This window comes from Stigmatopora argus, chromosome 13 (assembly GCF_051989625.1).
Source record: "Stigmatopora argus isolate UIUO_Sarg chromosome 13, RoL_Sarg_1.0, whole genome shotgun sequence".
In the NCBI taxonomy this organism is placed as follows: Eukaryota; Metazoa; Chordata; class Actinopteri; order Syngnathiformes; family Syngnathidae; genus Stigmatopora; species Stigmatopora argus.
Window position 1 is genome coordinate 14725925 of NC_135399.1, and position 24004 is coordinate 14749928.

Genomic DNA, 24004 nt, shown 5'->3' on the forward strand with positions numbered 1-24004 from the left:
AAAAAAATCATCCGCGCAGGAAAGGTTCAAAAATGTCTGCTAACTCTTACGGCTGGCGCGCATATCTGTGGGATTTTCTGCAACGGTTACACGACAGCCTATCAAATCTTCCTGGAACAGAAAAGGGCCTTCCCCCACAAATCTGGAAGCAAAACATTGCAAATTGCAATATAGTGTGAGCAAAGTGGGAAAAGTTCCCACGAGCAAAGGAACTTGCCACCGCAAGTGTTGACATCACTCTGGCAAGTCCGCTCGCTGTCTTTTGGGTTTTTACAATCAAATTGCCCAGCGTATCTCAACCTGGCGCCGTGCGAGGACTTTGAAACAGACAAACAAACCAAACATCTCTTAGGAAATGGGCTGAAGTTAATTCATTAGCCGCTCACATTTACATATTTGCATGTTTTTAGCATCATAAAACAGAGAAGTCAATCTCATTTTTGGTGAATTTGTTTGGCATTATATTTTCGTCCATTTTTTCATCCTTATTTGAAAGGTTTGATGGTTACTAGTTATTTGCAGCCAAGTTTAATTGTAACTGTAAACAACAAAGCGCGCTCGTTGTGTTTACCCTCGTCGCCCGTACAATATCAAATCTAGTTTGTTAGTTCGCTGTAATGATTTCGTGCACGTGAAATCAATTCTTGGTGCACACAAAGTATTTGGTCGTAATGTATAAACTAGTTCAAACAAAGTACTTTGTTCACATGAAGGAGTAGTTTTTGTGCATAAACCAAAAACGTTCTCATTCAGGGCTCTTAAAAAAAGACAGAAAATATTCGTTTTTATTTATTTTTGAATGATTCTTTTAAAAGTGTTTAGAAATGTTTTCAAAATAACTGAACCTTTTTTTTTTATTGAAAATTGTTCCTTATTTTCCCCCATAATTGTCTTTTAAAAAAATATTAAGCCTTTATAGGACAACTATTTCAATTATCACCTATTATTTAAAACTAAAGACTCTGTAGATATGGACTTCATTTGAATATTAGCATAAAACACAAAGATTTACTTTCTCGGACCGCACAAAGTGATTTGGCGGTCAGGTTCCATCCCCGGTCGCCACTTTGTACACCTTGGAGCACATGTGTCAAAATGGCGGCCTGGGGGCCAAATCTGGCCCGGCGCATCATTTAGTGTGGCCCGGGAAAGTAAATCATGAGTGCTGACTTTCTGTTTTAGGATCAAATTCAAATGAAGAGTATAGATGTATATTAAATTTCCTGATTTTCCCCCTTTTAAATCAATCATTGTAATTTTTTAATCCATTTTTTCTGTTTTTAGTTCAAAAATCATTTTGTAAAATCTAAAAATATATATAAAAAAAGCTAAAATAAACATTGTTTTAGATCTATAAAAAACGGAATATTCAGGGCTTTTAATCCAGTTCTGTTAATCCATTTATTCAAAAAAATCTAAATATTATATCTAAAATGGTCCGGCCCACGTGAAATCAAGTTGACGTTAAAGCGGCCCGCGAACCAACCCGAGTCTGACATCCCTGCTTTAGAGCAAAACATTATTTTTCTGTACATCTTTCCTTTCGCCGAGCGTATCAAACCCTTCCCCGGAATAAAAACAAATCACAGCTTTCCAACGGCGCGATTCGGGAAGCCATTTCCAGCGCAATTTGCCCGCGCGAGCCCCTTGTTTTTCCGCCATAGCGAGCCATTCTGACGGCAATTATACGGCCACTTTAGCCCCGCCGATTAGCATCCGGATTCTTAGTTAGGGCTCGGCGCTAATACGCCCCTTGGACGCTGCTCTTTTTTTATTTTTTTTATTTTTTTATGGCTCTCACAGGCAAAGGCGCACGGCGAGGCGGCCACGGCGTAATGGGCAGTGAGTTAGTGCCGCGGGGTTGCCGCGTGTCAGCTCGCTTTATCACGAGCATCCTCACGCAAGGGACAAACGGCTGTACATAAACCCGAACAGGCACTTTGTTCTGTGTTGCGTCGAGACGGGTGGGAGCAGTGCGGAGTAGCGCCGCTTTTAAATTCACGCCAATAAAATGTTATGAAATGTGTCGGGAGACGGGGCAGGTGCGCTTTAAAAACAAGGGGCGGGGGAAGCTTTTTCCTAGCGGGGCTCGTTCCGTTTTCATAAAGTCATCGGAGGCTCGTTGTGAATTTAGGGGGAAAAAAATAAGATTTATATTATACGAGGATTTGTGGGTTAAATGTTTTGTGGGGCGTTTTATAACGTTCCTCTGTGGTTTTATATCCTATACCAGGGGTGTCCAAACTTATTATTTTTTTTAAATCCGAAGGCCGCTTTTAGAAAAGGGCCGGTTTGAAATCGTTCTGCTTTCTTTTGTTGAGCACAGGTGCGGAATTGGGTAAAAAAAATGGGGGTTTTAGTTAAAAAATGTTTTTTTACAGTTTGCCAGTGTACCCAGTTCAAATGGATTTGTCAATGGAAGTGAATGAGTTAAGGCTAGGCAAATATATAACTTGTACAGTGGTACCTCGACATACGATCTTAATCCGTTCCGGGACTGAGCTCGTATGTCGAGCTTTTCGTAACTCAAGCGAACGTTTCCCATTGAAATGAACTAAAAACAAATTAATTCGTTCCAACCATCTGAAAAAACACCAAAAACAGGATATTGGATTGGAAAAAAAAATTCATTTCTTCTAATTCGCCATCTATTAACAAAGTAACACATAACTAGTGGTTTAATAGTAATAAAATGTGTTTAATAGTATATTAAAATTGGGCGGATTTCACGGAGGGTACAGAGAGGGACAGAGAGAGAGGGGGGGGTCGCATTTTTCCACGATAACGCACTCGTAACGGAACAAACAAATTTAAATTAACTTGTATTAATATATACAGACACACTCAAACATACGTTTAATGTAACTTTACACAAAACTGAATTCTAATTTTGTTTTAATCTTTTGTTACCTTCGTTTTCCGGGTTAGCGGTTTGCCACGCCTCCACCCTCACATTCGCTATCGATGGGCTGTTTGCTGTTGTATTCCCTTCAAAATATTCCGAAAATGATGCACACAAATGTCCTCACAATAGGATAACGCACGACCACTTGCCAACCAGAAGTAGTCTTGAATGAGCGATCGCGGGAGCTAACAGGCTAAGGAAGGAATAGCTACCCTACCCACGTATTGATTGTGGGTAATGACGTTTTATTCTGAGAAAGGGTGCCATTGCCTATTGGTGTTGTGTGCACGAGTATACTTCATTACCCAGAAAGCCCTCTTTTTGCCCCCCGCATGCTCGTTGTGCGTTTTCTGTGTGCGTTCCATGTGTAGGCGAAAGAAACCATTCAGTGCTCGTAGATATCTGTTATACACGAAAGAGATGCGGCAAAAAAAGAGTGCGCTACAATGATAAACAGCCTCTCATGTCATGGCCACCTGGCATTCTCGCATCTGGATATTTTTCTCGTATCAAGGGGAATTATTTGATCGAAATTTTCATCGTATCTCGAGCATCTCGTAGGTCGAGCTTCTCGTAGATGGAGGTATTAATGTATAACACAATTCAAAATAAAAAACAAATTGACATGTCAGAAGGAAAGTCAATGTCCCAATTTAAAATTGAAAAAAAATATAGCGAGCCAAGTCTGATTGTCAAGAAAGTGATCATTTAAAAGATAAGACGTTAGATTGCAAAGTCAGAATACTACAGAAAAAATATATATAATTTAAAATTTGCCACATTTTCTACGCTGCAGACCAAATGCAATCATTGCACATTGATGACCTCTAAAGTCCGGCGCGTTGGGAACATCATAAAAGCGAGGACCCGCAGCACGCCGGGCCAGTCATTTATGGCCCACCGGCCATAGGTTGCCCACCCGGGAATTATTGCTCCGATCCGGTCACGTTCCGGTTGCGTAAGTCGCATATCACTCGTCCCGCAGACGCTGATTTATTGCGAAAGACGGCCGAGTGGCCGGCCTATTTTCTTAGTCGCCGCACGCCGCTCGCTTTTTTTGGTGTGCGTGGTCGTGTTGTGCGAAAGCGAGTAAGCTGAGCACGCAGCTCTGGGAATTCATCATTGTGACGAGCGGCCTTGCCCGTCCTGTCAAGAAAAACGCGCACGCGCACGCACACAAGGACACGCACGCACGCACGGCGAAAGAGGAAGGCTGAAACCCAAGTAGAACAAGGGACGCCGGCGCTTTGTTTCACATTTTCCCTTTTGTGTCAGCCTCTTTACATTCCACCATGTTGGAATCCAACCGTCGTCTATCTGCAAGGCCCCCCTCCCCCTCGCCGCTTTCTCCGCCCCCGCGCGCCCACGCCGCCGTTATCTGGCTGGGCTTTTTCATAGTTCATCATTATCTCTCGCCGAGCTCCCCCCGCTCATACATCACTATAAGCCACAGGTTTCCTTCATATTACTAGCGAATGGGCTTCCATTCATCAAAAAATGTCACATATACATATGAGCGTGCGCGGTTGGAAGCCACGTTGCATTCTGACCTTGTTTTTTTTTTTAACGCCCGCCTTCCCCCCCCGCCCTGCAGACTGGAGTGCCTTGGTCTGGGTTTGCCTCATCACTATCAACATTTACGTCAACCTGGTGAGAGAGATGAGCACCAACAAGTATGAAATGTGAGTCCAAACCACCCATCTTGAACCAATACCTTGGAAATTGATTACGGAGAAGAAGAAAAAAGCACAGCCAAATATCTGTTTTTGTCCCACAATGTGAACTAAGCTACCAAACTTTACAACCATAAAAAGGGTTATTAGTACAGCAATGGTTTCAACCAAGCAAAAAATAATAATCACAAATTAATTTAAAAAAAATTGGGATTGGATAACTTTGTTCATCCGTATTCTGGAATTTTCATTGTCACAGTAGCAAGAGGGTGAGAATACAGACACAGCAAAAGACATTTTAGACATAAATAGATGGGTAATAAGCAAGTTAAACAATAAATAAATAAATAAGCGTCTTTCTGAAATATATATACACACATACATACACATATATATATATATATATATACATACACACATACATACATACATATACATACATACATATATAAATATACACACACATACATACATATATATACACACATACATACATACATACATATACATACATACATATATAAATATACACACACATACATACATATATAAATGTACACATAGATGTACATGTATATCTAATCCAAATAAGGTTACCAACAGATTACATTGAAATAGTTTGATTTTTCATCTACAACTAAAAATGAATAACTAGATTTGGCCATCCAATGTGGTATACATTGGTTGTGATTTTTCTGTTTATTGCTGTTGTTGGACATTTTCTCTTTGTTTCAGTAGTGTAGATAGGAATTCTAAATATTTTTCCACTTGTTTATATATACATGCATACATATTGCATGCTTGCATCTTGCAAGCTTACGCACGGAAGCGTCTGTCCTCTTTTTGGAAACAAAATGTACTTTCCTCTAGCTATCTTACTAACGATAAGGTAGGAATTCATTGTTTACTACTCGACGCCAGCGAGTACTTTTCCATTGTGTGCGATTCTTTGCGCTTTTGCAAAAACGCTACGTACGTAGTTGACTTTGGTTGGGGCCTTTTTCTCTTTTTCCACCTCTCGGATTTCCAATCTCGCCATCGGAACGGGGACATCCCAAGTTGGCGGTATTAGCTCTGCACATTCGCTCCATCGCCTCAAGTTGCCCCACTTTTTTTGGAATGCCGTTTTAATCGTTGTTTATTTATGGGAAGACGGCAAAGTGATTTCCGCCCAAACCCTAAAAAAAAATGATAAGAATTTTTTTTGCGCCTTTAACGGAGTTGTGGCGAATCATTTTACCTCCCCCGGAATGCTAATGGTAGAGCCCCGTCCACCTAATCCAAACGTCTTATATCATTCTGTAAGCCGCTTTCACACTAGCTTCCCTGTAAATTGGCGTAACGTTAGAGCCGGGATTTATTCGGCTGTCCCTTTCAGACTCAACTCGCCAACACGGGACATCGATGTGTCCAGAGTGTGCAGTTACGCGGCCCACGCCATTTGGCCAAATGAGATCACTAGCGTCTACTGACCCGGCTTCGTACGGACCCTCGGTCGCAGCAGTATGGCCACACGACAATAATATTTAGACCCCCGAGGCCCATGAGAGAGATAACGTGAAAATCACTGCGAAAATTTGCTCCAAAAAGTTGGCTAATCTCCCTGCATAGCTAATTTGTCAATTATATTTATATCTGATTTTTATCAACTCTTTATTTTTTTTTTTAAAGTCCTACAGCGTCATTTATCTCATTGCCCGAACTACTATTTTTTTTTAAATCTAAAAATGTGTAAAATAATTATAACTGGGCTTAGCCATTTGCCCTTTTTGTATTTCAATGTAAATAGTTCATGAATATTTACTGTTTTTCCTTTTGAATGAAAGCACAAAATAAATATTTAATAGGTAAATTTCAATATTTAAATTAATTTGACCCATTTTTTATTCAAAGAATCATTATCTAAAGAATAATATTTGCTATTACAAGGCTCAAAAAGGACCAATTTTAATGTGTATAAATGATCTACGGCAAGTGTCAAAGTGGCGGCCCGGGGGCCAAATCTGGCCCGCTGCATCATTTTGAGTGGCCCGGGAAAGTAAATCATGAGTGCTGACTTTGTTTTAGGATCAAATTAAAATGAAGAGTATAGATTTATATTAAATTTCCTGATTTCCCCCCCTTTTAAATCAATAATTGTCAGTTTTGAATCCATTTTTTCTGTGTTTTTAGTTCAAAAATCATTTTGCAAAATTTAAAAATATATTTTAAAAAGCTAAAATAAACATAGTTTTAGATCTATAAAAACTGAATATTCAGGGCTATTAACACTTGAAATTGAGTTGACGTTAAAGCGGCCCGCGAACCAAACTGAGTCTGACACCCTGATCTACGGAGTTGGGGAAAAGCCTGCCATTTCATTAGTTGATCAATTATGGTTTATGGGCTGAAACTATAACGTAGTCCGGCACAAAAATGAGCGATACCCGAATGTGCAGTGCGTCGACTTTAGCGCGGGATCGATTCCTACTCGGAGGTGTTGTCATTGTGAGTGCCAATGGTTGTATTTCTCTCCGAATGACTGGTGACCAGTTTAGGCCCAAAATGGCGACAGGAACGATCGTCGCCGAAACCCAACGAAGGAACACCCGGCCCCGCTGGCACGTCGCGATCCGACCTCTACCAAGGTCGTCTTTTTCGCCCGGCGCCGCCGTATTTTTCCAGCTCGGGCCGGAAAAGCCGCGTTGCTTTTTTTCCGCCTCGCAGCTCCCCCGCAAAGCGGGGCCGCCGACGTAAGAACGGCGCCCGGCACTGATGTCTGTGTAATTGGGACAGCCTTGAACGGCGGAGCGGCTCATTAAAAACGCTGATGCGAAGGCGCTATTCAAATTCACCCGCTGGGGCGCCATATTGCTGGCGTTGATAAGTTCCGCATAAACAAGCGAGGCGGAATAGCGGGTCGACTGGCGTTCGGGCGTAAAAGAAAAGAGACTTATGCGTCTTATTTTGCGACGGCCCGGGACTTGCGTGTGTGTGTGTGTGTGTGCGTGCATGTGTGTGTGTGTGTGTGTGTGTGTGCGCGTCCATGTGTGTGTGTGTGTGTGTGATGGTGGGGCCTGCCAGAGCATGTGTTTCCCTGCAGCGCCCTGACAGCCATCTCCCGTCCCTCCCTCCTTTTCCGTTCCAGCCAGCCGCCACTCTAATTGAAAAGGGAGTGAGTGTCAGGCGCTAAGTGCGAGCTTGTGTGGCCGCGTGTGTGCGCGCACATCTTCACGCTTTGCCGCTCGCCGTCCCTGTCGCTCAAACTCCCCTGAGCGCATTACGCCCGGCGAGTGTGAATTTATTTGCCAGCGCGCGTGCGCCCGCACCTAGGACGTTTTAAAAAATGAATGCGCGCCGTGGGTGGAAGAACAAGCAGCTTTAACAAATTAGCAGCCGCTCCGTTCGCCCAAGCCCAAGCCCAAGCCCGCCCGCCCAAACCCAGTCGATTGTTCTCGCCGCTTTTTAGTGGGTGTGCTTAGGGGTGTGTGCGCGCTTGTCCTACGATGAGGTGTTTGCGTGCGTGTGAAGGGGTGGTGGTGGTGGTGGGGGGGCGGCGTAGGCGGGGTCGGGTCCGGGCCGGCCGGGCGGCCCTCCCCTGGGAGTTCCCCTGCATTGATTAGCAATAAGCCGGAGGATATAATGGCGGTATAACTCAAGAACAGACAGGTTTATGGTGCGCGGAGATGATGCCTGCTTGGGGGTCCGGAATGGGCTCGCTACCGATCCTTATCAAGAACCCCTTTCACGCCGATAATAATTGCTGGCATTTGGGCAGTTTTGGCTTGCGTTGTTGTTGTTGTTGTTGTTGGGGGTGAGTGGGAGTTTGCATTGTTTCGCCACTATTTTTATTTTTCTGTGCTTCTGTAGAAGACGAAGCAGCGGTAGATTCAGCTTTTAATGGATGTGGCGCGTTCAGGAATTGGAGGATGTTCTGCATATTTACTCGTGTGTGGCAAAAAGTATTGATTCAAAATCAGTCGGAGATGTGTGTTTTTGGTGAAAATAAACAATAGGTGGCTGCAATTCCACTCCCGTCCTTTAGTTAGCAGCACGCAGTAGCTGTGCTTTGCAATCAGCTTAAATAACCGCGCAAAAGCTGGGCATGTTGATCAACGATCCTGTAAGATTTTCGGAAATAAGTCGATATAAATGTACTTTTTTTTTCTTCCAGTAAATATAGAAATATTGCGATAATCCTCTGGCCACGTTTACCTAGCAAAATCCGAATTATTCAGTTTCATTTATTTAGTTCTCTGTTCTGGTTTGTTAAAAAGTGCCTTTAATGAAAAAAATAACATACTTTTTTTTTTCAATTTAAAAATGTTAAGTATTTTAAATGTTTTTTTCTTAAAAAACAACAACAAAAAACCCTCGATGATTTCCTCTGGTGGCCCGCGGGCCGCCAGTTTTGACGCCAGCGCCCTAACTCGTCGACACAGAACGTCTCCTAGAAAGGCAAAATGTATTCCGTGTCGTCGTGGAATTATTTATCGCCGGGTCTTTTTTTAAAAGGCGCCAGAACTGAGAAAGCCTTCCTTCCACCTATTGCCCCCATTCCCGGTGCCCCCGTTGGAATGAAAGCAATCGTCAATGTACGCCGCGCCAGACGCTCGCTGCGTGATAGCTCGCGCGCTTACCACAATATGATATCCCGCTTCACAGGGGATAAAAAGCACCGGCAGATCAGTGCCAGAGTCGAAGCTGTGATGTGCTAATTTTGCTGCGCGAAAGAGACGACCGCCTGTTAAAGTAGACAATTTGCTGTTTTGTATAAATGGCGCTGACTCGGAGTCACGGCGACAAAGTCAATCCCGCAATTTCGCCTTTCAAAAACGGAGGCGGGACCCACCCATCTCCAAAGAGCCACAAAAAAAACCCAAAACAAAAACAACGGCGACGGATATTCACTTCAGGTGTCTGTAGATTTCAAATTTATGGAAAATATAAAACAATTGACGACTAAAGGAGCCATTTTACTGCCCGCGCCGTTAACATGAGTCATGTTCTACTTCAGCAATTTAAATCATTTTTTTAGAGCAGGCATTGCGCATTTAAGGATATTTTTTACTGAAGTAAAAGTTTGCTCTGTAAGCTACTTCTGATTGGTGTATCGTTTTTTTAGCATTGAAATGAATGAAAATGCAAATAATATAGTGATGGATATAATCTTTGATTAAAGATAAGCATTTGCAGCCAGCATGCAATGAGTTAAATACATTTTTTTTTAAAATCATTTTACAGTGTTTTCCTGTAATTGGACTATACGTACAGTCTTTCCTCGATTATCGCAAATTCACTTCTTCGCGATTTTTCTCTGCTATTAATTATTTTAAAAAATATATATAAGTTCATAAAAACGGAAAATCCACGCTGAAACTCATAAGCGGAAACCACTTTTGCCACTAGGACTCAGCACTGAAAAAAAAAGTTAGAATAGCTTTGCGATTTTTCGATTATCGCGAATAATGTCTGGTCTACATTAACCGCGATATTCGAGGGATTACTGTATATCTGTTTGAATTTAATTTAACATTGCATTGCATTTACAGAAATTATTTCTAACAATATTTTTGGAAAAATTACGATTTATATCATAATAATTGTCGATATTAAAGTACTTTAAAGACCAAAAAGGCATTTGCCCTATTAAGGGTTCAAGTTATAGCTGCTCACAATCCCCGAAAGTGTTAAATCGAAACAAGTTGCGGCCCACTCCGTCACATCGGCCAACTCATTTTTGATCCAAAACCCCCCAATATGACGAAATCGTCTATCCGCACCCCTTCATAATTGTCTGAAAAGTATCAAGTCGACACTCGTCCTTTTGTGCGTTTCATCCGGTAGGGAGCACGACACAGGAAAACGCTGGAAAATTCCTGGATTTTCCAGGCAACCCAAAATGGGCTAAGGACAAAAGTGAGGGGCGGGTGGGCGTTTAGCATGCCTTTCCCTTTTGTTTTCATGTGTGCGTGCGTGTGGTGAAGAATGGAAAAAAAACAAAACAACAACAACCAAAAAAAAAAAAAAAACGAACGGGGCTCCGCTAATCGGTTCGTGCGTTAGCGGCAAGCGTCGAGGGGCTTTTCGCGAATTGACTGCGCATACGTAAGCTGTGTGTGTTTAGTCGGGCGCGGATGTGCCTTTGCACGCATGCACAATTACCCTTCAGCCCCCACAACCTAGCCCCCCCTTCCACACACACACACACACACACACACACACACACACACACACACACACACACACACACACACAACGATAGCTCATTGTGATGGTTTATGAATGAACAAATTGCCAGAGGAGCTGAGGCGGGATGAGCCAAGACTGATTGAAGTGCATGCAAGAGAGTGAGCGAGTGAGAGAGAAAGAGAGAGAGAAAGAGAGAGAGAAAGAGAGAGAGAAAGAGAGAGAGAAAGAGAGAGAGAAAGAGAGAGAGAAAGAGAGAGAGAAAGAGAGAGAGAAAGAGCGAGAGAGAGAGAGAGAGAGAGTGTGTGTGTGTATGTGTGTGTGTGTGTGCGCATCTATGCTAATGCGGGTTTGAAGGGCGGATTCAGGCTGAGGGCAGAGAGATGTCAGCAGGAGGAGGCGGAGGGTGCCGGATGGCTGGGTGACGGAGCCGGAGCCGGGGGGGGAGGGGTCCTAGGCCGCCAGTGTCTACGCACGCGCACGCGTGTAATACGGAACGCGGCGCGGCCCTGCTGTGCCTCATTAAGCCCATGTTGCGCCGCGCTCTGGACCTCGTCAGCTCCCTCTCGCCGCGCTGCGAGCCAGCCAGCGAGCGGCGTGTGCGCACGCCGCGGCCGGTGTGTCGGCGAGCTCTCGACATTGATTTCCTGACAAGGCGCCCTCCCTCCCTCCCTCCCTCCCCGCTTCCTCGCCTCGCCTCGCCTCGCCTCACCTCCCTTTCCTCCGGCAGGCGTCACACCGGGGAACGGCAGCGCTCATTTTACCATTTGTATTTCTCCCGCTGCCGGCGAGCGCCCAGGCGTACCTCCTCGTTTGCTTCCCGCTGAATCGGCGCCGAGTCGCTCGCCAGGCGGCCCGCCGCCAAATGCCGTTTTGTCTTCACGCCGACGTTTAAGTGGCCCAAAAGTCCAAGTCCGCGTACGGCTTCCCGTTCGCGTGATGTCAAAGTCATAGAATCCCTTTTAATCCTGTCATTTCCCGATTTCAATCTCCGAATATTATGCCATAATTCATTTTGTGTTGATACTTACTCATCGCTTTATCCCCTCTAGGGTCGTGGGGGGGGGGGGGGGTGCTGGAGCCTATCCCAGCTGACTTTGGGCCAGAGGCGGGGGACACCCTTAATTGGTGGCCAATCGCAGGGCACAAAGAGACAAAACACCATTCGCAATTTAGATTGTCCAATCAGCCTACCATGCATGTCTTTGGAATGTGGGAGGGAACCGAAGTACCCGGAGAAAACCCACGCAGGCCCAAGAAGAACATGCTAACCTGGATTTGAACCCAGGTCCCCCACTGTAAGGCCGACGCGCTAACCACTCATCCACCGAGCCGCCCATACGTTTACTCCAGTTCACGTATTTACGTAAAATAAGCAAGAAAATGTTGCGATACTTTATTCTTCTGATTTTTACGACTTTAGACGAGACCCTAGTTTCTGCTTAACCAGTATTTGACACTTTGTGACTACATTTGCTTTTTCTCCCTCCATTTTTTCACATTACCTTCCTTAAAAAGAAAGCTGCTAGCTTAGCCAAACGAAAAGCAATTACAGTAATGCCTGCTTAATAGCGATGAATAATTTCCAAGCCCTGCCGCAATAGCTGAATTACCGTAATGTAGGAACAACACTTTTATGGTGTCGATTAAATATCCAATTGTGACTTGCATTTTTTCCCCCATTTTATATACGATTATTTAACTCTTGGAATCCTGTCCATTTCTAATTTATAATAATATGCCAATTTATAATAATTTGCCAATTTTACTTCATCTGTGGCCAATATCAAAGCTCAGTTTACCCATACATTAAGTTAACATTTTCTAACATTTTTTCCCGGCACGCCTTGAAGTCGTTCTGGTCCGAATATTTTTCAATGCCAAGACAGGGGTGTGAAGTTTAACATTAGACACTAGCGTCTCCCGCCTCGTGCTAAAAGCCGTTGTTGCCGTCCCGCCGGCATTTTATAAAAGGTGTGTCAGAAAAGGTTCTAGGACTCCTCTTTCAAAAAAAAAATCAAAAACAAACAAACAAATAACAAGATTTCCCTTTCAAAGTCATCTCCCCAGGGCCAAAATACTTTTCCTGCCTCCTCTTCGCTCTTTTCACGCACTTCTAGTCGTCACGGCCATTATGGCGTCATCCGTATTTCCTCCCACCAGACGCCGACACAATTCCCTAAATCGAGGAGAGAAAAAATATCCCAACTTTGCTGCCAAAAGTCCAGATCTGCAGTCGTGGCTCCGCTAACCGTTTTGCCGACCGAGGCTATTGATAATTAAATCTGACTTTGGCCAAACTTTCAACAAAGCAGACCAACAAAAACAAAGCGCTTGTTAGAACGCCGTCTCGTCGTTTCCCCATCCCTTTTGTCCTTTTGTCCGATTTTCCGATCTTTATCTCCGACGCCGGCCGCGCTCCTTCGCCGGCTGCCAATACGTGCGTCCCTCACCCACACTCGCCGCCCCGTCTATTTAAACCACCAGCCGGCACTTTTTTTTTTTTTTACGCCATCGCCTCCCACATATTCGCGCTGGTGTCCATCAGACGGCTGCAGAGGCGGCAAATGCAGTGAAATGGAAAAAGAGCGCGTTAGTGCGCGCGTGTTGATTAGGACCGCAGGGATGGCACGGGATGGCGATGGCGTCTCGTCCCCGTCGCTCGCGTCTGCTCCATTGACCACGCTCGGAAGCTGTCAGGGTGGGACTTTCACTCTATTGACCGGCTCTTGAAAGTATTGATGGACAAACCCAAAAGACACTACCAGATTGTCACATCTGACACATGCACATATGGCGGTTCTTTTCTTTCATTTTTTATTTTTATTTTTAGACTCAAACCAACCGCGTGCGGTCTTTTGGTCGCCCCGACCGCGACAGCGGGTGATCAAAAGACCGGCAAAATTTTGAGATGCGACCAAGCCAGGTGGCCATGAGAGGCTGTTTATCATTGTAGCACACTGTCTTTTTTTGCCGCATCTCTTTCGTGTATAACTACTATATCTACGAGCACTGAACGATTTATTCAGACGAGTTTTGACCAGGAAACGCACAACGCGCATGCGCGGGCAAAAAGAGGGCTTTCTGGGTAATGAAGTATACTCGTGCACACAACACCGCCCAATTTTAGTTATATTACACACATTTTATTACTATTAAACCACTAGTTATGTGTTACTTTGTTAATATCCTGTTTTGGGTGTTTTTTTCAGCGTGTGCGGTCGATTGTTCAAGGTCTTTTGGTCGCCGTTTTTTGGTCGCCCGGACCGCGACAACGGGTGACCAAAAGACCGGCGACAAAACAAGGTAAAACAACACGATCTACGCATCAATAAAAGCCAACAATGGCTATGAGCAGTTTCACTGAGCCGACGTGTGAGTGTAGAAGAGTTTGTATGTACATGCGTTGTCCCTTTAAGAAGCGACGTCAGTCAGGGTCTTAACAAGTTCTCCAACAAAAAACAATAAAAGTCCGGGAAATTTGGAGCTTTTCTTTAGCCTAATAATTACCAGGGCATTAAGTATGACTAAATAGTCATTCACAGTTTGTATTTAGGGAATTTGAGCAACGATTTAAATGGTAATTATCAATAACCTTCCAGGCGACCAAAAGACCGGCGACCAAAAGACCGGCGACCAACCGACCGTGTACCCAAACCAACCCCCCCCTTCAAACATAAGCAGTTTTAGCCCCTTCAGCTTTCTTCAAATGTTGCCGTGAAAGCTAAGCTGATTAATGCACAAAAAAACCCCGAAACATTGAGTAGATTCTTGCCTTGCTAGGATTCTTCCCATATCATTTATCCAGCTGAGCTCTCAAATTTAATTACGCCAACACCTGCTAAGGGAGACGGGAACTCCTGTTTGTGCTTCGGCGGGAGACGTCCCATCTAATAAAGCAGCCTTTCTTTTCAAATGGGGGTTACTATAGTTTATTTAAAAAAACAAAAACAAACATTTACCGTATTTGTCGCTAAAAATATGATGACTGAATGAATCAAGGCTACGGCTTATATGCGCATAAATTAGACTTGTCATGCTCCAAACTGCAGTGTGACAAGAAACGCCATTACGCAAGACAATGCGTCATTCATTTCAAAATAGAGAAAAGATAAACAGATAAAACGCTTTAAAAATATTATTTTAACGTCTATGAATGAAATTGAAAAAAAAAACATATCTTGCATAAAACATGAAAAAACTCACTTACTTGTGCCTGCCATTGCTCGCCCAGGGCGCCGCTATCTTACCTAGGGATGACAAACCAGACCGTTACGGACACACTTCCTGGTTGTACTGCTCACCTGACTTCCTTTTTGAATTTGTCTACATCAAGGGTGTCAGACTCGGGTTGGTTCACGGGCCGCTTTAACGTCAACTTGATTTCACGTGGGCTGGACAATTTTAGATATAATATTTAGATTAAAAAAAAAAAACTGGATTAAGAGCCCTGAATAATCACTTTTTTATAGATCTAAAACTGTTTATTTTAGCTTTTTGTATATATTTTTAGACATTACAAAATGATTTTTGAACTAAAAACACAGAAAAATGTATTAAAAATGACAATTATTGATTTAAAAGGGGGAAAATCAGGAACTTTAATATACATCTATACTCTTCATTTTAATTTGATCCTAAAACAGAAAGTCGGCACTCATGATTTACTTTCCCTGGCCACAAAAAATGATGCGGCGGGCCAGTTTTGGCCCCTGGGCCGCCACTTTGACACATGTGGTCTTCATGCAGGCAACACGTGTGCAATCCAGCAGACGATCCTTTCGATTCATCAAAGATTGTGAATCAGGGGGCGTTTTATACGAGAGAAATTGTGAAATTCAACAATTTTAAGGGCTCATATGCGAGAAAATACGGTAAACGCCATTTGAGTCTTAGTTCCGCACAAGGCAGGAGCCAGAAAACAATCACTTTTCAACAAGCGTTTCGCAGAGTGAAGATACGGAAAGGAACACGCTGGCTTTTCCACGTGCGTGACATATTCACATCTTTTCCCAGATTGCTTCCAGATTATAGTTTTCACGTGATCCCGCACCAACGGCCATGATGGATTAATGTGTCAAACGTTCTTGTGGCCTTCTTTTTTGATTAGAAAATTCTACCTCGTTGTCCTTAGTCACTAGTGTCTGTCTCTACGGTCTTAATAGCGTCGAAATTTTTAGCCGTTGAGTGTTGAAATTGAATGAATCTTATTGGCTGGAACGTTAACTGCAGAATTTCAGTCTTGAAATGTATATAGATTTTTTTAAAAACAAAGATCTTTTGAAAATGGTGAGCTAATATGGGTTTATGTTTTTTAAAATCAATCAGCATGTTATATTTTTTGTTTTTGTAAATTGTTGGAATTTTCCTTCCTACTCTTGCTAATAACATGCAATTAAAACATAATTCAGGCAAGCATGTTATATTTTTTGGGTTTAATTTTTTTCCTTAATCCTGCTGTTAATAGGCAATTAAAACATAATGGATGAAGTAGATTTTTTTTGTCCCAAAAATTATTTTTCCAATCCAGCTAATTACATGCAATAATATGTGTAGCATGATTTTTTTTTATTTAATTTTGACAATTTTTCCAACCTATTTGAAAGCATCAATCTCAGTTTTGGAAACAGTTGAATTTAGCAGACTATTATGGAGACGACATGCTGTCGTCAATGAAAACAATTGATGGAAAAGATGAGCAATTGCTTTGCTAATCAACTTTTCCGCCGCCTGGAAAGAACATTTCTGGCAATAAAACGCTTATGTTTTTGTTTGTGTGTGTTTTTTTCTTCCAAATCAGGTTTTACCATGCGATGGCGTGGGGGGCGCCCTTGCTCATGTCCTCCTTGCCGCTTCTCAAAGGTCACTACGGCCCGGCGGGAGCTTGGTGGTGAGTCTCAAAACGCCCGTCATCTCGCCGCCACGTTGCTTTGACCTCCTTCTGGCTCTCGCCGGGCTCCTTCTCCCCTCCTAAGCGTCCCCCCCCTCCTCCATTCCCTCCCTCCCATCCTCCCTCCCTCCTCCTTTGGATAAAAATGGCCAATTATCAGCTCATCTTTAAACATTTGGAAACGCCCGGTCCTCGGGCGAGCCCGAGAGCCATCATTGTTTGTTTGGAGAGTCGTTAAGGGGCCGAGGGAAAAGAGCACGCGACGGCGGGGCCCGAAGAGAGCCGGACGCCAAATGAAAATTGGGACGGAGCCTTCATTTCCAGGCTCGCCGCGCTCTTTTTCCACTCTTGGCTTATTAATAGCTACAGCTGCGCAGCGTTTTGGCCCCCTCCCCTCCCTCGCCGTCCCCCCCACGCCATCCGCAGTCACGAGCCTCCCTTCCGCTCTCGTTCTCGTTCCGCCGTAACCCCCCCCCCTCTCTCTCTCTAACTCTCTCCATCTCTCTTCCTCCAGCTGGATCACAGACGATCACGTAGCCTGGAGATTTGGGATGTAAGTAGACCCTTTCGGCGCCGCCATCAAAGCTTACCGTAGGGGTGGAGGGTCTCAGCGGGAAAATGTAAAGGCTTGCGTACTGAGGGGAGCCCGGGGGTTATTTTCCTCTCCCCTCAGCGTGAGGCTAAAAAGTCTTGGTATTTTTTTTATGTTTTATTTATTTATTTATTTTTCTTCTGACTTGCGTTTTTGCTCTTTTTCCACTCCCCGCATTCCATTTTACCACGGGACTGGAAATGCACCGTTTGGCTCGCGCTAGGGGTTTCCAAACATTTTACTCTGAGGGCCGCTTTCAGAAAAATCGAAAGCTGCAAATGCCGACATGAAATGCGTCCACTTTTGGATGTTACACAGAGGATCGCAATAGGCAAGAAAGATTGATTTTTTTTTTTTAAACGCATTTTTAGTATGAACTCATTGACTGCCATTTTGACTGGAAGGGGCACAAAGAAATCACATGGCTACATATATACATAACTATATACATATGTATGTATATGTACGTATATGTACATGTACGTATATGTACATGTACGTATATGTACATGTACATGTGTATATATATGTACCTGTACATATACGTATACATACATGTACATATGTACATATACGTACATGTACATATACGTACATGTACATATACGTACATGTACATATACGTACATGTACATATACGTACACGTACATATACGTACACGTACATGTACATATACGTACATGTACATATACATGTACATATATGAACATGTACATGTATATGAATATATACATGTACATGTATATGAATATGTACATAAACATACATGTGTATGTGTGTTGTGTACATAAATACCTATATGTTTAGTTTTTTATCGCAAATATTGTTTCCTTCTATTCTCCATTTTACCATTATTTTAGCCTTTATTTCTGATAACATCTCAAAATAGCGCCCATCCATCCCGACCTATGGCGAGCGTCCGACTGGTATGCGGCGGTTTCCCCGCTCATTGCGCATTCTCGAGCTGGCGCGACTTAAAGCCAGAAAAACATTGAAATAAAGCCCAGAGAAGCAGCGTGTCATTTTAGTCGGGCTGCCCTTTAAGCGCTCGGGAAGGCTGTGAAGGATTATTCTCGCTTGACGCTTTTCGCAGCCGGCCCTAAGTCCGTGCGCGCGCCGCCAATCAACCTCCGACGCTTACACGCGCACGCGCCCACGCACACACACACACACACACGACAGGGCTCCGCTGCGAGGCAAGGTAATTGCGTTGCCGCTCGCGGCATCAGCAGGGAATCAATCTTTCTAAACAAATAAGCGCACACAATGCCGCCACGTAGCAAGGCGCACTCACACACACGTAGACAGGGCACACGCACACACGCATTGACGCGCACGCCCGCCCGCGACACGCTATCAGCGGCGCTAAACGAGCCCGTGTCTCTTTTATCAGCGCTTGTGCGCTCCCCGGCTCTTTCTAGTTTTCCTCGCTGTTGTGGCCCAGGGGGACGAGGCGCTCAGAGGATCAGGGAATCATCATTAGCTCTAATTACATCAAACCAGATGAGAGATTAGAGGCCAAGGCAGCGCCCGTCAAGGAGGAAGCACCCGCGTTAAAATGCGCGCCGGGCCGCCGCCGCCGCCGGCGGCTGGCCGGCCGGGCGAAAGGTTGCCGCATTAAAGGTGAAAATTAGAAAGATGGAAAGCGTGAGGGGGAGAGAGCAGGCATAACTCAGACGGAGGGGGAGGGAGGGAGGGAGTTAGGGAGGGTGGGAGGCGGCGGCTAGGATGGGAGATGAGCCTAAGAGAAACGGATGGCCCCTCGTTCCCGGCCGTGTATCTTCATCAGCGCCCGTCCCGGCACGCCGCGGTGACGGGTCGCGCTCGCCGCCAACGAGGCGCCCGATTTCCAAGGGTCGGGGCCGAGTCGCCGTTCTTGACCCAGGGGGGCGTCAATGTTAAACCTTCTGGTGCGTGAATTAGCGGCTATTTTTTGGGGGTGGGCTTCGGGTTGTGCGGGAATGATCGAATTAAAAGATGAACATTTGCGACCAGTCGATGGCACTGAAAGATTGGAGTGAATGGGAAGGCGCCATGGAAATTGGTTCAATCGTCCCTTCCAGTCAAAATGGATTGGACTTGCCGTAAATATAGCGTGGAATTCATTACAAATCTAGATTTTTACTTGGGGCTGTAACCAGATTGTATTTTTGTTTTCCTTATTTTAAGTAACATCTTATGATAGGCATAATTGAATCTATTGACACCTTATTTGCACTCCCGATATGGATTCCAATGCCATGTTGTCATACCAAAAGTATACAACTAGTTTTGGAATAGCAACTGACTGATTAGTCACCCTAAAATACTGAAGTCACGCGCTAATCACTTTTACGATCCTACTGTCCCCCCTTTTCAATTGAACGGAATAGCTTTACGGTCATCGTAACTAAGCGAGCATATTTATAGATGCCACTGTTCATAAAATGGGAAATCCAGGCGTGTGTTAGCGTTCAACGTGTACGTTTATTCACCATTTAAAGGAAGGCTTGAACACGGAAAATGGCAAAAAATGAACAGATGAAAACAATCCGGCGCTCCGCTCAAAAAAACACCGCTCGACTACCAATCGCTTCCTCGTCGTCAATTTGCATTCCCGCTGCAGGTCGGCCAGCGTTTGATTTCCCAGCATCCGATCGTCATTTCTGCTCATTTTGACATCTTAACGCAAAATGTGGCGAAGATTCCGTGGCTAATCTCTGTCGTCTCTTCCCACAAAAAGTCGCACGCCGCGTTCCCGTCACGGTCGCGTCACCCGCCGATTTTCCGGCGTATTACGTCTGGAAGCGCGTACGTAGCGCTACACGCACCTGCCGCATTCAGACGTAGCCGCGAGCCGCTAATGTGGCGGACTGGCGACCGACCGGGTCGCGAGACGCTAATGTTCCGGCTAATGTCCGTGTCAGCCCAACCGGCAAATTGCGCTTACGCAAAGCGGGTAGAAATACCGCGACATTAGCGGATGTCTTCGTAGGTCTGAAAGGGACTTGATTGATTCCATCCATGTTATTCGTCTTGAAGATTTTTTTCCGGGAAACATTTTTAGAGAAGCTTTAATTCCAGGAACAATTTTTTTAAAGCATGACCTACGGCTTATACTTGAGAGATTTTTCAACATTTTTTTTTGCTTCTTCAGTTTTTCGTCTCTTAGGCCGTATTAAACCCAGGAAAGAATAGTTAGCCTTCATTGGTCTGGACCCAAATATGCGATTCTTTTTCACGTTACAAGGGTCCCAGGAATAAGCTACTTGCAAATATTATTCAGTTAATGGCTGAGTCGTATGGTTAAAAATGGAACCAAAAATCACCGAAATTTTCTCTTTTGTCCTCCGTTTAATTGTATCGGCATTTATACGTCTATTTTTCTGCATGGTTTTTACGTGGGTGCCTACCCAAATTCCAAGTAGACATCCCGTCTCATGGTCGTATTAGCCCACGTACCGCTAATCACCGAACGATGCTCACCAAACAACATTTCCCATCATGCCTCTAGCTACGGAAGCCTGTCGTGTGCAAAAATGCTGTGTGGTTTCAGAATGGGTTGGCACCTAAGGGTGTATTCACACCTGACCCGTTTGGTTGGGACTAAACGGAAAAAGTTGTGCGCCTTTTGGGCTGGCGTAAGAGGATTCTGCAGCCAGAGGCTTCATGGGAAATGTTGTGTGGTTAGCATCACGGTCTGTGCTTAGCAGTATGTCGGCTAACGTGGAAATCGTGTAAAAAAAAATCGATGTTTACCAGATAGGCGACATGAAAAATTTCCTTCCAGAAACAAAGAAAGGGTCCATTGTCTTTGAGTCGGGACCAAAGAAAGCTAACCCGCGCGGCCTTAGTTTGCGCGAGCGCTTGAACAGGTTAGATCGCCATCTCCGGCGGCGCGGCGGGTCAAAGTTGAGTCGCCTCGGTGGAACGCTAACCAGGAACGACGGGTCCCTGCTGCACTCTCATCTTCCGCTGAGCGCTTCCATTAAGGCTCCTTTCATCCGCACCGCGTCCTTCACTTCAGAGGGAGGGACGGGGTAAGGGGGAGGGGCGGGGCCTGGCGGGGCGGACGCCAGCGCCAGGCGGCGGTGGAGGCGGAGGGATTCAATCTGCACGCGTGCCTCTGAAGATCTTTCTCCAACTTTCAAGCGCCTCTCTCTCTCTTTTTCTCTCTTTTTCTCTCTCTCTCTCTCTCTTTTTCCTCCCCCTCCCCCTCCCCCTCCGCTTGCTCGCCGTAGTCCTTCCCGCCAACTCTCCTCTGCGTTATCCGTCTTTTTTTAGACATTCATCTCCCGTCAGCCCCTTTACGCCGTGCTCGCTCTATTTTTAATCACCTAGCGCCGCTTTCTAATTTCTCTGCTTTCTTTCCCCGACCCGCCATCCTCCGGTCGCCCCGATATTCCGCCCCCCCACCCCGACCCTCCACCCCCACCACCACCATACCCTTTCTTCCCGCCCCCCATCCACCCCCAGCCCGCTCGCCACGTGCTTCTTCTTTTCCTTCCCGGCTCGCTCCGACTCCGGGTACGGCGCAGCTGTAGAGCGGCGCTCTAATGGCAGATCATTATCATGCTAATTAGAGCACTTTGTAGCCGCCGCCCGTCATTCTCTCCTCCTCGCCGCCCCCCCCACCCCTCGCCTCCCTTCGCTCGGTAGCGTTAAAAATGCCACCCCCTCCCATGGCGCTCCCCGCCATCCGCCCACCCCGTCCCTCCGTCATTAATGGGACGCGCGCCACCGTAATTGGACGCTGTTTATTCCGGAGAGCGGGTTATTAAATCACACGAGGTGACGCTGGCGTAGGTCCCATGACGCCCCCCCCCCCCCCCGTGGCCCCCCCACCTCCACCCTTGAAACGCTTTCATCATTGTCCCGTGGCATTATTGAACCCGCGTGCACGCCCGTACACAAGCGGCTTTTCAAAAGAGGCTCTTCTTTGTTTATTGATGTTTCCAAGCCGACTAGAGGGAACGCACACGAAGCCACGGCGTCCCCCGCTGCGAAAATAGCGCCGCCGACTATTCGGAGGCCCTCCGTCGATGCCAAGTTTGTTCGAATGTCAGTTTTTTATTTTGAACGCCGAAAACACAGACGGTGTTTACCTTTTTGTTGATGTTTTTGTCCACGTTTTTACCGTACTTTTTCTCCGACGTTAGAAAATACAACAATTCTGCAGTTTCCTCTGATTTCAATATGTGACTCCGAAGCTAATGATCTCTAGCTCCATCTAGTGTTAAAGTAGAGAAGTGCTAGCAAATGTAGGGTGAATGTAAGCTTCTTGTCCCATGCCATATTTCATTTTTCATTCATTACCCAAAGTTAGTCGAGTTAACCGCTCCACCATTGGGCGACTCATATTTCATGATATTTTCCCGATTTTCTGTGGGCCAGTAAATGCGGCCAGCGGGCCCCGCTTGGCCCCCGCGCCGCTGTTTGGACAACCCTTCTTTAGAACGCCATCCTTTTCTGGTTTTGGTCACTTCCACGCTTAGCAAGAACGTTGGCAAAAGACATTCCATCCCGGCGCAGACTTTTTACGCCCACTCGCGCAACGTCCGTCAGAACGTAAAAACGTCCCAGACAAAACAGCGGCGGCGTTTTGGGCCACTTTCACCACGGCGACAGTTTAACGGCGGGCCCTTCTTTATTCCCGGCCGCAAAAGGTTCCCGCTCAAGGTCGGCGAGCCGCATTCGGGCGCGGACGTTCCGGCGCATTGAACAGCGACTTCGAGGAATTCACCGTAAACGTTTATAGTAACCCTGTCGCAGTACGCCATCCGTCAATTAATCTCACGATAAATCAAAATAGAGGTCGGCAATTTTCCCGCCTGCGATTTATCGCCTGCTTATTAAAAACTTTGCCGATTGATCGGATATGAGACTCAGTTTTCTTTCGGAATGAAGGGTAGCGATAACATTCGAACAAATATAAAAATACATCTATATTAATTAAACATTTTATGGCGTTAGCATTGCTACAGGCTAATGGTGAACCGCTAACCATTTTAACCTTGTATTGAAGCAATACTTTCTACAAAATGCAATCTTCATGGTTAAAATGTGACGCTTTCAACTTAATAACTTGCCGGTTTACAGCAATTGTAATCAAATAAATAATAAAAATAAAATAATCTAAAAATAAAAGACAAATCCACATTTGTGAGTGGCTTAGCGTCAACATTTCAAAATAAAGCATGCCATGTCCCACACGTCAAATTCCAAATTAAGAGCGCTTTCAAATAACACCCATTATGAAAAATGTGATTAGCAATAAATAAATTTAGCTAACGTGCATATCATTAGGCTCTAATTGGCCGAGAACCAAACATCCGTTGGCTTTCTCGCCTATTCGAAAATATTCCTTCTATGTTGCCATAACATAGGCGTTTATTTTTATTTTTAGAATATTATCCGATCCAGGCAATAATTCACGAGACAATATATCGCCCGCTAAAAAGTGTTATCGCGACAGGCCTAGTTTATAGCGTCACTCGTCATCCGCTGAAAATGTTCAGCCGGCGCCGTGGGCTGTATTTTGTATTTTTTTGGCAGGGCAGACGAGCGGCGTCCGCGAAGCTGCCTATCAAAGCAAAGAGACAAAGGCCCCGTTTTGTGATTACAGCGAGAGGTTGAAACACCTCCGAGCTCGCGCCGCCTCCCGAGAGCTTGCGTAACGCAAAGCTGCCATTCCGACAAAGCCGCCGCCGTCGTTGCCGCCACCGTCGCCCTTCCCTCTCCTCCCCCTTCGCTTCCTTTCATCCGGTCAGAAATAGCCGACACGGTCTTTCCTCCC

The 24004-nt window shown here is 45.1% G+C and overlaps 1 protein-coding gene across 4 annotated transcripts in view; it reads left to right on the forward strand.

The window, feature by feature from the left end:
- LOC144086803 (cyclic AMP receptor 4) overlaps nt 1-24004 on the forward strand; it is a 73736-nt gene that overhangs the window by 8735 nt on the left and 40997 nt on the right. For 3 of the 4 annotated variants that reach the window (XM_077616928.1, XM_077616925.1, XM_077616927.1), the window contains exons 6-8: nt 4500-4587; nt 16547-16636; nt 17151-17189. In XM_077616928.1, the coding sequence (XP_077473054.1) occupies nt 4500-4587; nt 16547-16636; nt 17151-17189 (217 nt within the window). The remainder of the gene's footprint in view (nt 1-4499; nt 4588-16546; nt 16637-17150; nt 17190-24004) is intronic. The other variant, XM_077616926.1, reaches the window with a different exon arrangement.